At 41.3% G+C, this 21,523-nt stretch overlaps 2 protein-coding genes across 2 annotated transcripts; both read left to right on the top strand.

The window, feature by feature from the left end:
- The first annotated feature begins 5,264 nt into the window (after positions 1-5,264).
- On the top strand, positions 5,265-5,681 carry LOC103735947 (keratin-associated protein 9-1-like). Its single transcript, XM_029564608.1, is given in 1 exon segment — positions 5,265-5,681. A coding segment is annotated over 1 exon segment (417 nt).
- An 8,995-nt stretch (positions 5,682-14,676) lies between these two features.
- On the top strand, positions 14,677-15,174 carry LOC115070697 (keratin-associated protein 9-9-like). The gene has a single exon (XM_029564566.1). It carries the CDS (start codon positions 14,677-14,679, stop codon positions 15,172-15,174), a length of 498 nt encoding a protein of 165 aa, XP_029420426.1.
- Positions 15,175-21,523: the final 6,349 nt, after the last annotated feature.

Consider the following 21,523-nt stretch of genomic DNA (forward strand, 5'->3'; position numbering starts at 1 on the left):
AGAAAGAGGCTGTCAGCCCCAGAAAGAGGCTGGCGGGTGTTGGAGGACCAGGGAAGTAGAGGGAGATGAGGGCAGGGCCAGGACCAGAAGCGGTGCTCCTGGAGCCCAAGAAAGGGACTGAGTTGCTCTGGGTGAGAAGGATCAGGAAGCAGTATTGGTTCCCCAGGTGTCTGGGACCCCGAGACTAGGAATGGCGCAAGGCCCAAACTAGGAGTATAGAAAGGCGAGGCGGGGGGATGGAAGGGTGAATGTGGCTTAGGGAGTCCCGGCGCAGAGAGCTGTGCTATAGACTTACCCCAAGAGGCCTGAGGATAGTAGTCCTTAAATATTTTTAATAGTACTTCTATCAAGGATATGTTAAGTGGGCCTTAAATCCAATTAAAAAGTGGTTGGTTACTCCCATAATATGCACGCCACTACTGTACCATTGGGTATAGTTTGCCAAGCCAGTTGTAGCTTGCAAGGCTCAAAACTGGACTGCCTTTCCCTGTTAGTAACATACATAGCGCATTCTAGCACTATGAAATTTAGCCAGCAGAGATCATCCAGATCAGTTCCAGCTTGATTTCTCCTTGTTTGTTCAGTGTCTCAGGTATGTAGAGTCTTCAGCGATAGGGTCTTACCATCACGTTCTGATAGTAACCAAGTTCAATGACAAAAGCCAGTATCATTTGAAGTACTTTGAGATCTTCCGTTCAACAACTCCAAAAGAGGGAGTCCATTCCTGGCATTGAATTTTGTACTTGCTAGTCTATGAACGTCATCGAACCTCTGCTTTAGGAGGACTATGTTTAAACTCTTTTTATATTGTGGATGTATATGTTGAGAGAAGCTTCCACAGTAGGTTTTTACACAACTCTTTCAAAACGCCTTTAGTGTTACGAATCCCTCCCTCAGTCCCTCTTCTACCCTGCCCACCCATTCTCCATGCCATTAAACCTGTCCTATTCATAATTCTCCTATCCCATTTATATCACTGCATTCTCTCTCCTCTGTTGTGAACCATCCCCCCACAGTACCTTATTAGTTTCCTGACCTCTACAGATTTGCCATTGAAACACACATATCAAAGCTATGAAAAAGCTATGATCCACTTATGAAAGAGGACATATGCTATTTGTCTTTCTGGGTCACCTCACCTAAAATGAATGTTTCCAGTTCCATCCATTCACCTATTGATTTCATAATTTTGTGTTTCATAACAGATGGTAATAATTCTCCACTGTGTTAATGTACTATACTTTGATTATCCATTCACCAGTTGATGAGCATCTAGATTGTTTCCATTTCCTGGTTACTGTGAATAGGGCAGCAGTGAACATGGTTTAACAGGTATACCTGTATACAATACAAAGTCCTTTTAAAATTTATTTATTTATTTTTATTTTATGAGTGAGTATAGTGCCTACATGTGTGTAAGTGCACCCATGTCATACAGTGCCCACAGAGGACAGAAGGGGTCATTGGATCCCCTGTAACTGGAGTTATGGAAGGTTGTTAGCTGCTATGTGGGTGCTGGGATTCAAATCCAGGTCTTCTACATGAGCAGCCAGTCCTCTTAGCCACCGAGTCATCTCTCCAGCCCTAGAATGCAGAGTCCTTTGAGTATATGCACAAGAGTGGTCTGATTGTATAATGTGGGAAATCTATTTTCAGCTTTTTGAGGAACCTCCACACTGATCTCCATAAAGACTGAAGCAGTTTGCACGCCCACTGGAAGTGAATAAGTGTTCTCTTTCCCACATCCTTACCAGCATTTGTCATCAATTTTTTTGGTGTTTTGTTTTGTTTTGTTTTGTTTTGGTCTTAGCCATTCTGACTAGGGTAATGTGAAATCTCAAAGTCACTTTAATTTGCATTTCCCTGATGGCAAAAGATATGAACAATTTTCTAAGTATTTCTCAGTCGTTTGTGTTTCATCATTAACAAACTCATTATTTAGTTCCTCGTCCCAATTTTTAATGGGATTGTTTGTTGATTTTTTTAATCTTCGGTTCTTTCCATTCTTTGTATAGTCTCGATACTAAGCCTCTGTCAGATGCGGAGCTGGTCAAGATTTTTCCCAGGCTGTATGTTGTGTCTTCTCTCAAATGAGAGTGTCCTGCTCTACAGAAGCTTTCTAGTTTTCTGAGGTCCAGTTTATCAATTGTTGGGCCTAATGGCTACCATCAGAATCCTGGTCACATAGCCTTTTTTACATGTAAGTTCCCGTATATTCCCTACTTTCTTCTCTATCAGATTTAGGGTTATCAGGCCTTATGTTGAGGTACTTGATGCATTTGGAATTGATGCTGTGTAGAGTGAGAGACAGGGATCCAGTTTCATTCTTCTGTATGTACCTACCCAGGTTGACAAGTACCATTTGTTGAAAATGTTTAAATCCAATTTGCATTTGGGGGCCCTTGATCAAAAAGCAGGTGACTGTAAGCACTTGGACTCACATGTGGGACATTTCATATGAGATGTACATGTTTGACCAATTTCCAAGTGTACAATATGTTGCCATTGTCTCATACATAGAAGGCACAATGTTACAGAACCAGTATCTGGGAGTTACATACCTATCCTGCATACCTGAAATGTAAGGTCCATTGATTACCAAGTCAATATTTTCCTCTTCTTCTTCTTCACAGGAAACCACTATTTTACAGATTTCATATGAGTAAAATGGTATAACATTAGTCCTTCCTTAAAATTTTCTTCCCCTATTTTGTTACTTGATGACATTTGACATCTTAAATATTGTTAAAGGTGCTACCTTCAAGAAGGATATGTTAAGTGAGCCTTAAACCCAAGAGGAAAATGTTGGTTACTCCCATACTACTCATACCAATATTGTACCATGGGCATATTTTGCCAAGCCAGTTCTTGTGGCTTGCAGGGCTCATAGCTGGGTCACCTTTCTCTGCCAATAATGTACATAGCATATTCTAATACCATGAAAGTTAGCCAGCAGAAATGAGGCTTCCAGGTCAGTACCAGCTTGATTTCTCCTTGCTTGTTCTGCATCTCAGGCAGGTAGTGCCTTCACCAATACAGTCTTACTGCCAACATCTGGCGGGAAACAAGTACAGTGGCAATGACCAGTATCATTTGAGAATTGTTGGGAATCTCTCTGATGAACAGCTCCAAAGAGGAAGTCCATTCCTGGCCTTAGGTTTTGTACTTGCTACTTCATTAAGGCCACTGAACACCTGTTATAGGCTAACTACATTTAAAGTCTTTTTATATTGTGTGTGTGTGGTGTGTGTGTGTGCTGAGAGCAGTTTTCATAGTAGGTTTCTACGTGACCTTTTTTAAATGTCTTTAGTGTTAGTTGTTCTTCCTCTTACTTCTCCTTCTGCCCTATCCTCCCATTCCCCACCCCATTAAATCAGTCCTATCCATTACTCCCTTACTTTACCATTTATATTGCTGCATTCTATTTCCCCTCCCATGAAGCAGGCCCCATGGCACTTTATCAGGTTCCTGAACTCTTTGAATTTTCCATTTGAAACACACCTTCTAGAGATTCAAAGCTAGCTTCCACTTATGAGAAAGAAAATACGACATTTGTCTTTCTAGGTCTGGGTTACCCCACTTTGGATGAATGTTTCAGTATCATCCGTTTGCCTATGAATTTCATACTTTCCTTTTCAATGACAGCTGAATACTATTTCCCCATTGTGTAAATGTATCATACTTTGATTATCCATTCATGAGGTGATGGACATCTAGGTTGTTTACATTTCCTGGATATTATGAATAGAGCATCAGTGAACATGGATGAGAAGGTATCTCCATCATAGGATAGAGTTCTTTGGGTGTATGCCTGAAAGCAGAATAGATAGGCCATGTGGAAGATCTGTTTTAGGTTTTCAAGAAATTCCACACTGATTTCCATAATGGTTAAAGCAGTGTACACTCCCACTAGTAGTTGATAAATGTCCCCCTTTCCCCACATCTTCACAGCATTTGTCATCATTTATTGGGGGTTTGGGGTTTTGAGTTTGGTTTTGGTTTTTGGGTCTTAGCCATTCTGACTAGAGTAAGATGAAATGTCAAAGTTGATATAATTTGCATTTCCCTGATTGCTACAGCTGTCAGGCAGATCTCTGTGAGGTCAAGGCCAGTCTGGTCTACATAGCCAGTTGCAAGCCAGCTGGGATTACAGGAAGACCCTGTCGAAGGAAGGAAGGAAGGAAGGAAGGAAGGAAGGAAGGAAGGAAGGAAGGAAGGAAGGAGAAAGATTCTATTCACAATAGCTCCTGCCAGAAATTAGGTACCTAGGAATAAACTTCGTCAAGGATATGAGAGACATATACAATAAAACACCATAGGACACTAAAGAGAAAACTTAAAGCAGATACCACATGATATAGAGACCTTCCTCGCTCCTGGACTGGCAGAATTAATAATGTGAAAATTGTTAAATTACCAATAATAATTTATAGATTCAGTACAAATCCCATCAAAATTCCAATGACATTTTTCACAAAACTAAAATCAAACAAAAAAATCCAAAAATGTATATGAAAACACAAAAAAATGACATATCCACAGTGATCCTAAGCAGAAAGAACACTGCAGGGGTTATCACACTACCTGACCTCAAATTACACTAAGAGCAATAGTGCTAAAAACAACCTGGTACTGGCACAAATACAAACAGGTAGACAAATGGAATAGGATCTAGGACTCAAAAATGAACCCATAGAACTACAGCCACCAAACATCATTTTCCCAAGGGCATTTGACACACCTGGGACAACAGGGGTAGATCTGGTAGAAGGACAGATACCTGATTAGTTAGGAGTCAGGCTTTTGTGGACAAACAAAAAAGAAACTGGGTGTTTGGCTATCAATATGAAGATAGCACCAGCACATCCATCTCCAAGGCTACTTTCTAATCTAAATATAGACAAAGGAAAAAAAATTACAAAGCTGTCCTGAACTGCTAATCAAGCAGGAGCAAACACGTGACCAGATGATGTTCAGAGCTATGATGAAGATGATGTTGTGACCACTTCATTTTATCTGAAAAAATTCCTGTGTATATCTCTCAAATAGAAGCAATTAAATACTTTCAAAGAATAGTGTTATTAAGGAACAGTATCTTCCTTGATGAACAAAAATTGAACATGCAAAATGATGTAAACAACAAGGAAAATTCTGATTGGTCCACACCTAGGTGACCTGATGCATAAAAGGCTCACACGGAAAGAAGTCATGATATTTCGGAAAACTCGCCTGTGAGCAGGACCCCACCCTCCACATCTGACACCATGACCACCTCCTGCTGCTCCCCTTGCTGCCAGCCTACCTGCTGCAGGACCACCTGCTGGAAGCCAGCCTGTGTGACCAGCTACTGCCAGCCCTGTTGTCCCTCAAACTGCTGTGAAACCACCTGCTGCAGGACCACCAGCTGTAAACCAATATGTGAGACCTGCTGCTGCTGCACACCCTGCTGCCAGCCCAGCTGCTGTGAGTCCAGCTGCTTCCAGCCCTGCTGCCCCCCAACCTGCTGTGTTCCCACCTGCTGCCAACCCTGCTGCATCCCCAGCTGCTGCAGCACATCCTGCTGCCAACCCTGCTGCCAACCAACTTGCTGAAAAACCACCTGCTGCAAGACCACCTGCTGTAAACCAACCTGTGGGACCAGTTGCTGCTACACACCCCGCTGCCAGCCCAGCTGCTACTGATCAGCTCCTCAGCAGACAAACATCTGCACAACTGTCACAAATTTGCTTCTTTCAGTGAAAACCGTTAAGCTATTGTCAGAAATTCTGACTATCAATTTTTATTTTAACACATGGATGGCCTTGAGGGAATGCAGAGTTCTTATTTTCTCTCTTCCTGGTCTTGCAGATCTCAGACCAGCTTCTTCAATAATAGACATGAAATTTAGCTTCAGCTTAAATTCTAAGCTTTCCCCTCCTCCATATAACTTAGGAAAGCACTTTCATTACAAATGTCATCGTTTCATGCATCCTCATAATCACGTTATTTTACAGTGAACTTCACACTTTACTCCCTCCTTCCTGTCACTTTGAACTGTCTCCCAAAATGTATGCAGCCTCCATAAATCCTTAATAAATTATACACCATCTTTCATTCCATGTTGTCTGTTTATTGCACTGTGGTAAACTCATTTGATATAAGATTTACATGCTCAATTAATTTCCAAATATACAATATGTTGTCACTGCCTCTCACTCAGAAGGCACAGTGTTGCAGAGCTCTCCAGGAGTTACATATTTATCTTGTTTACCTGAAATGTAAGACCCATTGATTACCAACTCAATAGTTCCCACTTTCTTGGCTCTGGAAACCACAATTTTTAAAATCTCACGTGAGTGTGATGATACAACATTGGTCTCTCTCTAAAATTTTCTCCTTCTGTTACTTGATGAACATTTATGTATCTCCCACATCTTAAATATTGTTAATAGTGCTGCCATCAAGAAGTATATGTTAAGTGGGTCTTAAGTCAAATTAGAAGGTGGTTGGCTTCTCCCATAATATTTGTACCACTATTAAAGCATTGGACATATTATGCCAAGCCAGTTGTTACTGTAGCTTGCAGGGCTCAGAGCTAAATGACACTGATGATTACCTTTCTCTGTCAATAACATACATAATACATTCTACGACTATGAAATCTAGCCAGCAGAGATGTAGCTTCAAGGTCAGTACCAGCTTTATTTTTTCCCTGTTTGTTCTATAAGTCAGGTATGTAGTGTCTTCAGCAAGAGGGTCTTACCATCAAGTTCTGGTGGGTATTCAAGAGCAATGGCAATAGTATCAACTGAGGATCCATGGGATCTCTCTGGTCAGTAACTCCAGAATAGGGAGCTCATTCCTGCCACTGGGCTTTGCATTTGCTAGTTTATTAAGGCCATTCAACCCCTAATGTAGGGCAACTACATTTAAACATTTTTAATATTATGTATGTATATGTTGAGGTTTCTACATGACTTTTCCAAAAAGTCTTTCATGTTAGTTATCCCTCCTCTTAGTCCCTCTTCTGCCCTACCCTCCCATTCCCACCCCACTAAGCCCATCCTATCCTTTATTCCCTTTTTCCATTTATATCTCTGCACTCTATCTCCTGTCCCATGAACCACACCCCATCACCCCTTATTAATTTCCTGATCGCAAAGGATTTTCCAATTGAAACACATCTATCTAAAGATTCAAAGCTCATTTAAGGTGAATGTTGTGCCAAATTGCCACCCTTCACACACACACACACACACACACACACACCGTGCACTCTCTAGGATCCTCATGCGGACTGGAAAAACCAACAGGATACAGTCTATTTGGGGTTTTTGTCTAGTTTATGACATCCAGGAAGGGCTTACTTACAAAGGCATGATTGCCCTTGGGCCCTGTTTTCACATCACGGCTACTCTTTGGCCCACGTGCTGTGGCCCAGATGGCAACTCTCCCCCTTTTTCCCATTGTCCTCAGCACTTCTCAGAGTTCTCAGCATCTGTCGCTAGACCCTCCCCCTCATGCAGTTGAAGCTGACTGATTGGGTGGGAGGAGTGACTGTCTCAGAGGATACACCTACTCAACAATGAATGTTTCCAGTTCCATCCATTTACCTATGAATTTCATAATTTTGTTTTTCTTAGCAGCTGAATAATATTCTTCCACTGTGCAAATGTACCATACTTTGATGATCCATTCATTAGTTGATGGGCATCTAGATTGTTTCCATTTCCTGGTTATTGTGAATAGGACAGCATTGAACATAGATAAACAGGTATCTCTGTAGTAGGATACTGAGTACTTTGGGTATATGCCCAACGATGATATGACTAGATCGTGTGGGAGATCTATTTTTAGCTTTTTGAGGAATCTCCACGGTGATTTCCATAATGGTTGAAGTAGTTTTGCATTCCTACTAGCAGTGAATAAGTGCTCCTTTCTCCCTACATCCGACCAGCATTTGTCATCATTTGTTTTTTGGGTCTCAGCCACGCTGACTAGGGAAAGATGAAATCTCAAAGCAGTTTTAATTTGCATTTCCCTGATGGCTAAAGATGTTGAACAATTTCTTTAAGTATTTCTCAGCCATTTGTGTTTCATCATTTATAAACTGTTTAGTTCCTTGCCCCAATGTTTAATCAGGCTGTTGTTGTTGTGTGTATGTGTGTTGTTTGGTTTTGTTTGTTCTGATGTTTGATTTTTTTTGAGTTCTTCGTGTATTTAAGAAACTAACCCTCTGTTCAATGTATAGCTGGTTAAGAGTCTTCCCATGCTATAGGTTGGCTCTTCAATCAAACCCTTTGCTATATAGAAGTTTTCTAGTTTCATGAGGTCACCTTTGTCAATTGTTGGACTTAATGCCTACACCATTCAGATACTGGTCACAAAATCCTCTCCTTTGCCTATAAGTTCCAGTATATTCCCTACTTTCTCCTCTGTCAGATTCAAAGTATCAGGTCTTATGTTGAGGAGTTGATCTATTTGGAGCTGATGTTTGTGCAGGGTGAGAAATGGGATCTACGTGGAGCTATCAGTTTGACCAGCACCATATGTTGAACATGCTGCCTTTTGTCCAATGTGCGTTTTTGGCCCCTTTTTCAAAACACAAGTATTTGTAAGTCCATCAACTCGCATCTGGGTCCTCAATTCTGTTCCACTGATCATTGGGTCTGATTTTATTCCAATGTTGTGCTTTTTTTTAACCATAGCTCTGTACTATTTATTTGAAATCAGAGATGGTGATACCTCCTGCATATTTTATTATTCAGGATTATTTTTGACTATCATGGTCCACTTCACAACAGGGAGTCCATACCTCACAGTGTTAGCAGAGAAGAACTTGCAGATAAACAAATCATGGGCCACTGGGGATAACCTACTACTATCATTCTACTAAACAGACATATTAAACTGTCTCACAGTTACTTATTGTTAGACCCACAGATTAGTACATCTCTCAACTCTCAAGGTTCTTCTTGAAGCAGATGGAGATTAACACAGAGACTCACAAACAAACAAAGTGTAGAGAATAAGAGACTATGAGTGTTTGACCCTACATGGGACATCTGTATCACATTTCTTTTCCCAAGGCTCAGGGATCATTGCAGAAGAGAGAATGGAACTATTTGCAAAATCCAGAGGTGATAGGTGAATACATGGGAACTGTTTTCTGGACATCGTAGGGTATTTGTATATATGAACCAACAGTGCTTATGACAACATGTACAAGGCTTGTGCAAACCCAAGCCACACAGGGACCCAGCACAGGTGGGAGAGACGAGCAGGAAACCCAAACTTAACTAAGGATCTATTAGCAACTGATGGCTGTTGGGAAGAGAATCAGGTTTTCTTACTGGTGTGACACCTGGTAGGTTGAGCAGACCTAGGGCATAAACCCACACCCAGGAGCACTTGAGAGACTCAGATTGGAAGTCAATAGGCCTTTAAGAACAAAAAATTTTTTTAAAAAAATAAATTTTTTAAAAAGAAAAGAATAGATAACAATGGAGGACGTGAAGTTGAGGGTACGTGGTGGGGAGGAGGCTAACGGGAAGCAGTCCGAACGTGATCAAAATACATAGCATGAAATTCTGGAATCAATAAAAATTCAAGTAAAAAGGGGGTGTTGTGTTACTATCTCTTTAAATCTGATTTCAATGATTTTGGACAAATATTCCAAAGTTCGGTTGCTGGGCCATGTGATGTCTCTTTTCTTTTGAAAAAAATAAATGTGTTTACTTTTTATTTTAGAATTTTAAATTAGCATACGTAGTCTTAGGTTTCCTTATGACATTCTCAGGTAAAATTTGATCTGTTGACTCCCCTCCCCCATACTCTTCCACACCCGCTGACCCTTCAGCCCCCTTTGTGCCTTCTACCCCCACAGCCCCCTTTGTGCCTTCTACCCCCACAGCCCCCTTTGTGCCTTCTACCCCCACAGCCCCCTTTGTGCCTTCTACCCCCACAGCCCCCTTTGTGCCTTCTACCCCCACAGCCCCCTTTGTGCCTTCTACCCCCACAGCCCCCTTTGTGCCTTCTACCCCCACAGCCCCCTTTGTGCCTTCTACCCCCACAGCCCCCTTTGTGCCTTCTACCCCCACAGCCCCCTTTGTGCCTTCTACCCCCACAGCCCCCTTTGTGCCTTCTACCCCCACAGCCCCCCCACAGCCTCCTTTTCCCTTTTATGTCACATGTTCTAGTGCTCTACTCCCCCACCTTCTCAACACCGTATTTTTATTTCTTGTGGTCTCCTTTCATAGTCTATACCCCATACACACACACCTCTATACATATAGACATTATAAGCTAGGATCCACATATGAGAAATAACGTGATTTTTTATTTCTAAGCCTGGATTACCTTGCTTATTAAATTTCCCATATCCATCCATTTTGCTGGAAAGTTCATCCTGCAGTTTTCTTTACAAGTGAATAAAATTCCATTGGGTATGTGTACCTCGTTTTCATTATCCATCCATCTGTTGATGGACATCTAGGCTGCACATCCATTTCCTTACCACTGTGAATAGCGCAGCAGTAAATAGGGATGTACAAGTATCTCTGCAGTAGGATATGTAGACCTGAATTTAAAATCTGAAATGTTGAAACTATTAGAGGAAAGGATAAGGAACAAAGAATTGGATTTCATAAACAGAACTCCAATAACACAGGAACTAGCCCCAAGAACTAAGAGATAGGGCTACACGAAATTAGGAAGTTCCTGCACAGCAAAGGAATCTATCAGAAGGGCGAACAGACAGCTAAAGAATGAGAGAAAATCTTTACCAGCTATAATCCAGACAGGGGATTAATATCTAGACTATAGAAAGAATTGCAAAAATAAACACCTGAAATAAAGACTGCCAATCAACAACTGGACTAATGAAAAGAGCAGACAGTTCCCAAAAGAAGAAGCACAAATAGCCAATAAGTGTCTACAAGACTACTCAACATCCCTAGACTTCAAGGAAATGCAAATTAATGCTACTTTGAGATTCAATCTCACCCGGACACAAAGGGAATCATCAACAAATAAGACGACAAATGCTCATAAGAACGTGGGGAAAGAATGTAGACGCACGCCTTTAATCCCACCACTAGATCTGGTGGCTGAGGTAAGCTGATCTCTGTGAGATCAAGGCCAACCTGGCCTACAAAGCCAATTCCAGGTCAGTTGGGGCTACAGGGAGATCCTGTCTTTTTAAAAAGGTTGGGAAAAGAACAGTAATTCACTGCTGGTGGGATTATAAAGTAGTCTAGCCATTATTGAAATCAGCATGGAGGTTTCTCAAAAAAAAAATTAGAACTTTCATATTACCCACAGAAACCATTCCTAGGTATATGCCCAAAGGATTCTAAATCCTACCACAGAGATATGTTGGCTTTGTTTTTAAGATTGTTTGAAATTTTCCAATAGGTATTATATAATTTTATATTCTCACCTGTATATAAAGTTTCTCACTTCTCCAGGTCTTTGTCCGCACCTTTGTCTCTAGGCACCTTTGTCTAATAGATACAGTATTCTGATATTGCAGTTATTGAATAATACTTCAATGCTTAATGACGTACCATGCAATCTGGGTAAAATGCATTATGTACCTAGTAAATTAGAATATCCTTAGATATCCTTTCCGTCTTGTGTTCAACTAGGCACTACCAACATTTCCACAAGAGGATTCCCCAGCTCCAAACTTCCATGATGAACCACCCAATTATCTTTGGACAAATCCTCAAAATTCTCCATAAAGCAAGTATCTGCTCTGCTAATCATGAAGTCATTCCTTCTCTTGAAGTTACCTTTGCACAAATCAGCTATGCTGGGGGCTGGAGAGATGACTCAGAGGTTAAGAGCACTGGCTGCTCTTGAAGAGGACCCAAGTTCGATTCTCAGCACCCACATGGCAACTAAGAACCATCCCTAATTCCAGTTCCAGGGGAATCCAATGCCCTCTTCTGACTCCACAGGCATTGCACAACATGGGTGCACTTACACACATGCAGGCAATACAGTCATACACATCAAATAAAAATAACAAAGAAAAAATTATTTTAAAAAACAAATTGGCTGTGCTTCTAATTAGGCTCTTTTTAACTTCCTCTTGCCAAAGATAATATAAATTTTCTTGATTTCTTTTCTTAGGACAGCTTAGTGCTGGTATTTCTGTTTGTTATCAAGTCAGCACCCCTCGGACTCTGAGAAGGAATCATTTTTGTTAACCAGTTCAGTTTCAGACATTGCACCTTCCTATCCAGCCATGAAGATAGCCAGGATCTTGACTGTTCCAGAGAAACAAGATGTAGAAATGTACCAGGTCAAACAGGTTTAGCCCTAAAGGACGCCATGCTGACCTGCATTCACCCCAGATTCATTACAATATCATTGTATCGTATTACCCTAGCAAAATTCCTGCCAACTATATCATCTCCAGCCGGCTTCCAACTTAGACTCAAACCAACTCACAGAGATTAAAGGATAGGAGTCCCCCACCTTCAAGATAGACTACCACGTCCCCAAAAACTTGGTGACTAATACTCCTGTTTGTTATTTAATAGCTTCCCTCTTTATCTCTTTATTCTGGAATCTTTTGTTCAGGTGGGAGCCTGATTTGCTGTCATTTCTCCTTCTTCTCCTTATTCTCTGTCCAAGAGAAAAGTAAATCCTTCTGAGCGCAGTGGAGTCTGGATTTTGTCATCAGTTCTATGATGCTAAAGGACAAAGGACCCAGTTTGGGATCAAAAACTAGCAACATTTCCATTTGGTCCTTTCTGACATAGCATTTTAGAGCAAGTTGGGATATGGCATGATTCCCTACCACCTGATCTCAAAGAGGTCACTGTCTGGAAAAGTCTACAGTCCCAGTGAAGGTGCCAATTGTTTCAACTCCATTGAGCTAGACAAAGGTGTCCTCTACATCCTGGGAAAAGAACTTGGGCACCTGCTAACAACATAACTCATATGTCACAAGTGTTATCTAGAGCATACCAGTGGGCGTCTGACAGTACAGCTTAGCCCAGTCTCTAAAGTTGGTGACTTCAAAAATTAAACTCAGCAAGAAGAAAATTATTGAAAGAAAAAAAAGCCAAAACTGACCTAGTTTGCCTGGATTGTTGAAAGTCAACACAGCAATCAAATCCTTTGGGGAATGAATGAAAGGATAAGGTTGGTAGAATGTGGAGTTCATTTCTGTTTCTTAATAGAGCCGGTAAGTCAAGTCCAGCTGCAACAAAGAAAGTGGTGAGGCAACAGATAGAGAGAGAAGGGAAGAGAAAGAACAGAACAGGAGAAAAGAAAGAAAACGGAGAACGATCATGAACTAAGAACACTGTCCTTGCTTCAATGAAGGTTAGGATTAGATTTACCTGGTCCATGACTTGTCCAGATCTGCAGCAGTTGTATGACAAAAACTCACGCATGCTCATCCTGGTATGGTCTTAGACCTAGGCAAACCAGAACAAATGGCCACCGTATCTGTTGATAACTCTGTGGCAGTTTGAATGAGACTGTCCCCCAGAAGCTCCAAGTATTTGAGCACTTGGTCCCCAGATCGTGGCACTGTTTGGGGAAGTTTAGGAGTGCACGTGCAGTCTAGCTGCAGGAAGCAAGTCACTTGAGGCAGGCTTTGAGTGCTTATAGCCTTGCCCACTTCCAATATGGTTCACTCTGCTTTCTTTGACTGCTAGAAGATGTTAGCACTTAACTGTCTGCTCCAGCTGCCTGCTGCTGTGTCTGTTCCACCGTGATGGACTCTTATCCCTCTGGAACTGTGAACCCCACAAACTCTTCCTTTTAATAGTTGCCTTGGTCATGGTGTTTTATCACAGCAACAGAGACGTGACTAATACGGCCTCCTTACTCTAATGTGCTCCTGCTGCTTCTACCCACCTGCTCTGGTTCAGCTCTGCTGTGGAAGGCATAGGGAGATAGTACCAAACAGCTTCCCAAACTGCCTGTGTTTTCTAGACAGAGTCCAGTGTAGCCCAAGCTGGTTTCAGACTCACTCTGTAGCCAAGGACGACCTTGAACTTCTAATCCTCCACCTCCACTTCCTGAATCCTAGGGTTATAGGCACGTGCCACCATACCTGGTTAATTCAGTGCTGGAGATAGAAACCTGGGCTTCATGCATGCTAAGCAAGCACCCTACTAACTGAACTACATCACCAGCCTCTTCACCCCAAGTTGTCTTTGACACATCTGGGACGCATAGGCAGGTACAGAGACCAACACCTGAGCTAGCACAGAGTCAGCTTTTTTTGAGTAAACAGTCAGCTAGTCTCGAGTTCATCACTGAGCATCATCATACCTCTCTCCAGAGTCTTCCTAATCTACATAGAGTCAAAGGAACAGAGCTTTAAGGAACAACTACTCAGACTCTCTCAGGGTGCCAGAGTGATGATATGATCAGGTAATGATCAAAGTAAGTTGCTGCTGATGGTGTGACTAGCTTCCTCTTATCTGAGATTACCTAATGAGTTACTCTCAGTTAAGAAAGGTATTAAATACTTACTTTGAAAAAAATCATAACATTGAAAGACAACATCAAACTGAATATGAAATAGTATATAAACAACAACAAGGAAAGCCCTACTGATTGGTCAAACTGTGTTGTCCTGATGTATAAAAGGCCCAGGATGGAGACACTCACTGTACTGTAGAAAACTCCCCTGTGAGCAGGACCCCACCCTCCACATCTGACACTATGACCACCTCCTGCTGCTCCCCTTGCTGCCAGCCCACCTGCTGCAGAACCACCTGCTGCAGGACCACCTGCTGGAAGTCAGCCTGTGTGACCAGCTGCTGCCAGCCCTGCTGCATCCCCAGCTGCTGTAGTGCACCCTGCTGCCACCCCAGCTGCTGCCAGCCTTGCTGTCCTCCAACCTGCTGTGAAACCACCTGCTGCCAGACCACCTGCTGTAAACCAACTTGTGTGACCAGGTGCTGCAGCACACCCTGCTGCCAGCCCAGCTGCTGTGAGTCCAGCTGCTGCCAACCCTGCTGCCTCCCCAGCTGCTGTAGCACACCCTGCTGCCACCCCTGCTGCCAACCCACTTGCTGTGAAACCACCTGCTGCAGAACCACCTGCTATAAACCAACCTGTGTGATCAGCTGCTGCAGCACACCCTGCTGCCAGCCCAGCTGCGAATCCAGCTGCTGCCAGCCCTGCTGTCCCTCAACCTGCTGTGAAACCACTTGTTGAAGGACCACCTGCTGTAAGCCACCCTGTGTGACCAGCTGCTGCCAACCCTGTTGCTGCTGATCAACTTCCCAAAGGACCAACCAAACTCCTTCTGCTGACTTGCCGTGCCTGCACAAATTCACTTCTTACCTTTTCTGTAACCACCAGACTATCACCAGCATCCACACTGATAACATTCAGCATCCACTTTGTTTTAAGAGCCCCTGAATCTCCCTGAGGGAAAGCAGGGTGCTTTTCTATTCCCCTTCTTAGAGCTTCTGAATCTTGTGAGCTTTTCATAAATCCTTCATGTGGTTTGTGCTTAAATTCTGAAACCAAGATCTTTACTGCCCCTAAATAATTTAGGAAGACACTTTACTCATTAAAATGCCATAGGTTTATGCAACTGACCCATCATCTTCAAACCCACCTTATCCTCTGCAGTGCACTGTAGAATCTCGTACTCGACGTTCTCTTTCCTGCTCACTCTTCCTAGGGACAGGAGCCCTCTGTAATTCTTAATAAATTCTATTCCGTGATTCATTCTAAGTTGTTCGTGTCTATTTTACTGTTGGGAGAACATTTGACAAGAGAACTCTCTGCTCAGTAGCTTTATGTGTCCAGTCAGTTGTCATTGGGTTACACATAATAGGTGCAATATTTGACAGCAGAAATCTGGACGATGTTCATTTTGCAATACTGAAATTTAACACCCACTGATGCACAGCTCTCCATTCCCTTCTACCCTGGCCTCTGGGAGCCAACATTCTATCTTTTTCTTGTCTGAATTTGAAGATTTTATGTCACGCCACCTCCAGTGGACCCCGCCTGAGGAACTCTCCATGGGGAGGCTGAGAAGACTTCAAAGGAAGAATGCCTCCTTGGAGATGGCTGTGTTAAAAAGCATGCTGTGTCCTTGGCTGTTCTGCTTTAGTTCTTGTCTTTATTGCTGTCTTCATTCCTGTTCTTTCCTCATAGAGGAACTGCTTTGTACCTACTCAGGTCATAAAGAGACTAGATACGGATGATTTCCTGGGAACTCAGTCACCCGATATTAGACTTCCTCCAAATGCTCCTCTCTTGTTTCAAGCAATAAGAAAAGCAGCTGAGAATAAGCAACTTTGGAAAATTCTAGATAAGTTACAGCAAGAATTATTTGTATATAATCCCTTTGCTTCAGTCCCTAGAGTTGACTCAATGAGATCAAAGGGATACTAAAAGAAGATTGCTGCCTACAGTCAAGATAGACCTTAGAATTGCCTACGAGCTAGGAGGAGGTAGGCTATGGCATCCCCTGAAGGGAAAGGAGAACATATTTAAAATCCCCGAGCCCACTGATGAACCACTTCCTCATACAGGAGTTTATAAAGGAAATAATAGATGGGTAAATATTCAAGGAAGGAAAGTTTCATGGTATTCATTATAGTTTATGGATAGGTTAGCTAGATCCAGACCACCTTAGTGCCTTTACTACAAGTCAGCATAGCAAAGTATACTTGAACAATTACAGGCAGTATAAAAAACATAAAAAGACAGTATAAAAATATGTTCTCAAAGTTATATGGAGTTATTATAACTTCACGGACCTAGTCATTGGCTTCGGCCACCGAAACCTCAGAAGTAAAATAAAATTGAGAAAACAGAACCATAAAATTACCAACCATGAAATTTATAAGTAGCTGATGTCGCCAAACCACTAAGGGAAAAGGACAAATAGTCTAAGCAGCGGATTTATTAGATAAGAACACTCTACACTGTACTGTGTTGCTTTGATTTTGAATTGTATTTCTAACAAAATAATTAACCATGAAATCAACCTGATGCTTGCACAATCTTGTTCTGTAACTTGTATAAAATCTGATGCTCCACTTTAGAAAATTACATTCAGATCACCAACCATCTCTTGTGTTGTGTCTGTTTGTCACTCGCCGAATCCTTGCCCACTCTCCGATTCCCTGTTCCCGTAGGACTGAGTGTTCCGGTCTGGGCTGGTCCGTTGCAATTTTATATATGTCATATAAGTGAAATCATGTCCCTGTGACTTACTGTGGCTGGCTTACTTCATTTAGAATAGTGTCCTCAAGATTCATACACACTATCACAAGTAGGTGGATTTCCTTCCTGTCTGAGTACTGTCACCATGTATGTATACAGCACAGTTTTAGTCCACTCATTTCTTGATGGAAATCTGGGTTGTTCCCACGCCTTTACTATGGTTTCTATTGATGCCATGGGCACGGGGAGATGACATCACTTCAATATTCTGATTTCTGGAGTTCTTTATACATTCTAGATATTAATTCCCTGCCTGATACATAGTTGCCAAAAGGATTTTCCATTCTGTAGGCTTCCTCTTCATTCTGCTGACTGATTCCTTTGCTATGAAAAAGCTTTTTAATTTCATATGGTCCAATTTGTCAACTATTAGGGTTGATTCTTTGCTATTAGCTCCCTTTCAGAAAGCCTTTCTCTATTCTTAATCTTGAAGTGTTTTGTCTATATTTTCCTCTCACAGTTCTAACATTTCAATCTTTCATTAAGTCTATTGATCTATTTTGAACTGATTTTAATAGAGTAAGATGTGAATCTAACTTTGTTCCTATACATACGAATATCCAGTTTTATTAGTATCATTTGCTAAAGAGATTTTCTTTTATTCAATGTAGGCTTTTGATGCATTTGTATAAGGTTAGGGGTCTGCAGCCATGTGAATTTGTTTGTCAGTCTGCTGTTCTAGTCTGCATGTCTGATTTTGTGCCAATACCATATCTAAAAATCTATAAAGAACACTAAAAATAAAATACAAATCAACCCATCAATAAGTAAACCAATGAACTGCATAGATGGTTCTCAAAAAAGAAACACAAATAGCCAACATGTATTTGAAAAGGTGTGCAACATCCTTACCCATCAGGTAAATACAAGTTATTTACTCTGAGATTCCATCTCATCCCAGTCAGAATGACTATCATCAAGAAAACAAATGATAGACTGGAAAGATGGCTCAGTGGTACCTCCAGGTTCAGGGGATCTGACGCCCTCTTCTGTCCTCTGCAGGCACTGCACAACATGGGTGCACGTACACACATGCAGGCATAGTACTCTGAAACATGAAATAAAAATCATTTTTTTAAAAGAAAGAAAATAAATGACAACAAATGTTGAGGATGTGGGGGAAGAGGAACACTTCTACACCTCTGTGGGAAAGGAAACTCACACAGCCACTGTAGAAATCAGCGTGGAAGCGCCTCAAAAACTAAAACTAAGGGACTAGTTGGGAAGAGGAAGGGGATTATCAGAAGTGGAAGAAGAACAAGAGAGAAGAACAAAGAGAGAATATGATCAAAATACACTGTGTACATAGTGAAACCCGTTATTATATGTCAATACATGCCAGTAAAATTTTTCACTAAAAATAGAACTATCGTATGACATAGTTATACCATGCCTCGGTTGTGATGGTTTGAATGAAGACATTCTCCATAGGCTCTAAGTATTTGAACACTTGGCCCTAGTTATTAGTGCTGTTTTCAAAAGTTTAGGAGGTGTAGCCTTGCTAGAGGATGCATGTCACTGGGGCAGACTTTGAAAGTTCGTAGCTTTGCTCCATTTCCAATTTCATTCTCTCTGCTTCCTGTGCATGCTGGAAGACGTGAGAGTTCAGCTTTCTGCTCCAGGGATCTACTGGCATGCCTCCCTTACCATGATGGACTCTGATTCCTCTACAATCATAAACCAAATAAATTCTTCTTTCTATAAGTTGCCTTAGTCATGGTGTTTTACCACAGCAACAGGAAAGTAGCTAACGCATGAGTCAACATCCCCTAGAGACACTTACACTTCCATGTACCAGCCACAGTATCCAAGAAGTGGAACTAGTCCAGATGCCCATTACCAGGTGAATGGATGGGAATAGGTGGTGGGTACTGCTTATCCATAAAAGATGAGATCATACATTTACAGGAAAATGGTTGGATCTAGAGATCATGTGAAGTGAAATAAACCAAACTCAGATAATCAAATGTTTCATTTTTTTCCTCTCATGAATGAAATCTAGATTTAAATTTTCGGTGTGTCCACGTGTCTGTGTGAGTAACATGCCTGTGCATGCTCGTGTGTGTCTGTGTGTGTGTGTGTGTGTCTGTGTGTGTGTGTCTGTGTCTGTATATCTGTGTGTGGTGGGTGTGTGCATGTGCTTGGGAAGTGCACAGAGTGGAAAGGGGGCTGTGACTGGGGAGGAAGAGATCTCAAGGGAAGGGGAGAACAGAAAAAAGAGGATAATGACACACTTGTGACACAGAAGCAGAAGGGGGGCAGAGAGAAGCAGCAGAGGGGACAGGAGGTGGAGAGGGCAGGGGGAGGACCAGCAACGACAAGGCACAACAACATACATCAGTTTCTTGAGGTGTTTATCAGTCACGCTCTTCCTCCACGTTCTCTTCAATGAGCGCAGCGAGTGTTTGCAAACCCAATATTAAATACAGATTAGAGACGCACGCACCAACATCTCAGTGTTAGTAGCGAAAACAATGAGTCTGTCTGCAAGGAACAATATATTATAAAATGAAATGGAGATCTTTTTTAAAGGTTAAAAACCCATCCAATTTTATTTCTTGCAGGGCTTATACTGAGTTCAATAATATATAACTATATTAATTCAACTGCGAACCTAGAAACTTGCACCCACTTGTGAAAGAGATGTACTGTTGCTCTGGAGTGTGTTACTGAATATGTTAAAGCTGTAGTGAAAAGCTTCTAATCATGTAGTTATTAAAAATTTAAAAAGTATAATGATTAAAAAATAATAATTCTTCAAAGCATAAAAATTTGCTCCTTAATAATTAGTAGATGTGAAAAACATTATTATTGAAATCTACCTGATGACTTTATATCCATGCTCAGATGCCAAGGAGCTCAGAAAGTAACCGACTGTGACTAGTAATAATCTGATATATAGAGATAGAAACGCATGTGCAATCATCTTAATGTCAATTGCATTAAAATGAAGTCTTCTGCATGAAACTCTGTATTTTAATAATGAAATGGAGATCTTTTTTGAAGGTTAAAACATCATTTAATTTTATGTCTTATAGGGTTTATACTGAGTACAATATTGTATAACTGTAATAATTCATCTGTAAACCTAAAAATGTACAGCCAATTTTGTAAGAGATGCAGCCTAGCTCAGAAAATTGTTATTGAATATGTCAATGCTGATGTAATGAAATGCTTCTTCTAAGTATGTGGTTATTAAATAATTTTTTTAATTCTTCTCTTAATCATTAGTTGAAGGTCACAGACATTTCTTCACTCATGGTCTCTAGGATAATTGAATACTGTAGAAATGGCCAGTAGTGATTTCAGAAATGTGTTCTGGACTCTATTCTTTTTGTTCCTCATACAGAATGAAGCTCAGTGATTTGGCTACAAGTTTCTTCTGAGAATTCTCCCATAGTGTGTGTTCCACAATGGGGTCTGTGGGCTGGTCTAAGATACTGAAAAGCTACTGCACCCCACACCCAGCTCTATAATAGCATCACCAGGGTCTCACATGACCATGGACGTCTGCAGAAAAACCAGTGCAAGGGTGACAGCAAATCCAAGTTGGGTCACAGGGGGTGGAGGATCTTGGCAGATTCAGAGCTGACTTGATTAGAGAAGGCAGGGGCGATATAGGGAGAACAAGAGGATTGACTAGCAGAATTCCATGTCAGTGTCTATCCCAAACAAGAGCTGAGTGTGCCAAATTCAATGTTATGTGTATATGATCATAACCCTCCTGTTCTCAGAAATGTAAAGTTGCTCTAACACTTTGGGATTCATCAATGGTTTTCATTGCATTGACTGAAAGCACTTCACAGCCAGCAACATGCTTTCAAAATATAATACTTGAAATGAGGAACAGAAAATGAGGGGGGGAAAGTTGCATTATTCTTATGAAAAAAATCTGTAGAAATGAATATCATCATATTTGTTAAATATCCCTGATATGTGGAGAATATACCTCTCAATATGTGCAACATCATACTAGAGTGCCTTGCGGTAGACTAGAGCAGCAATAATTTAAAATGTCAGTAAACTGTTCTGAAATGGATGAAACAGCACTGATGGATATGAATATGTAAGTTTCCATGAAAATATGCTGATATATTATTGTTAAGATGAGAAAGAGGGAGAGAGAGAGAAAGAGAGAGAGAGAGAGAGAGAGAGAGAGAGAGAGAGAATCACAGTAGTGCACAGCTATAATCCCAGTACTTAGAAAGTTAAGGCAGGAAGATCAGGTGTTCTAGGCTAGCCTGGGCTACACAGTAAGATGAAGAAAGAAATGAAAGACTAGAGAGAGAAGAGGAAGGGAGGGAAGGGATAGAGA

The sequence above is a fragment of the Nannospalax galili genome, unplaced genomic scaffold (assembly GCF_000622305.1).
Source record: "Nannospalax galili isolate Female #2095 unplaced genomic scaffold, S.galili_v1.0 scaffold137, whole genome shotgun sequence".
Taxonomy (NCBI): domain Eukaryota; kingdom Metazoa; phylum Chordata; class Mammalia; order Rodentia; family Spalacidae; genus Nannospalax; species Nannospalax galili.

What these genes read in the sequence shown, in the direction of transcription:
- LOC115070697 (XM_029564566.1), top strand. Translation starts at nt 14,677, where the DNA reads ATGACCACCTCCTGCTGCTCCCCTTGCTGCCAGCCCACCTGCTGCAGA.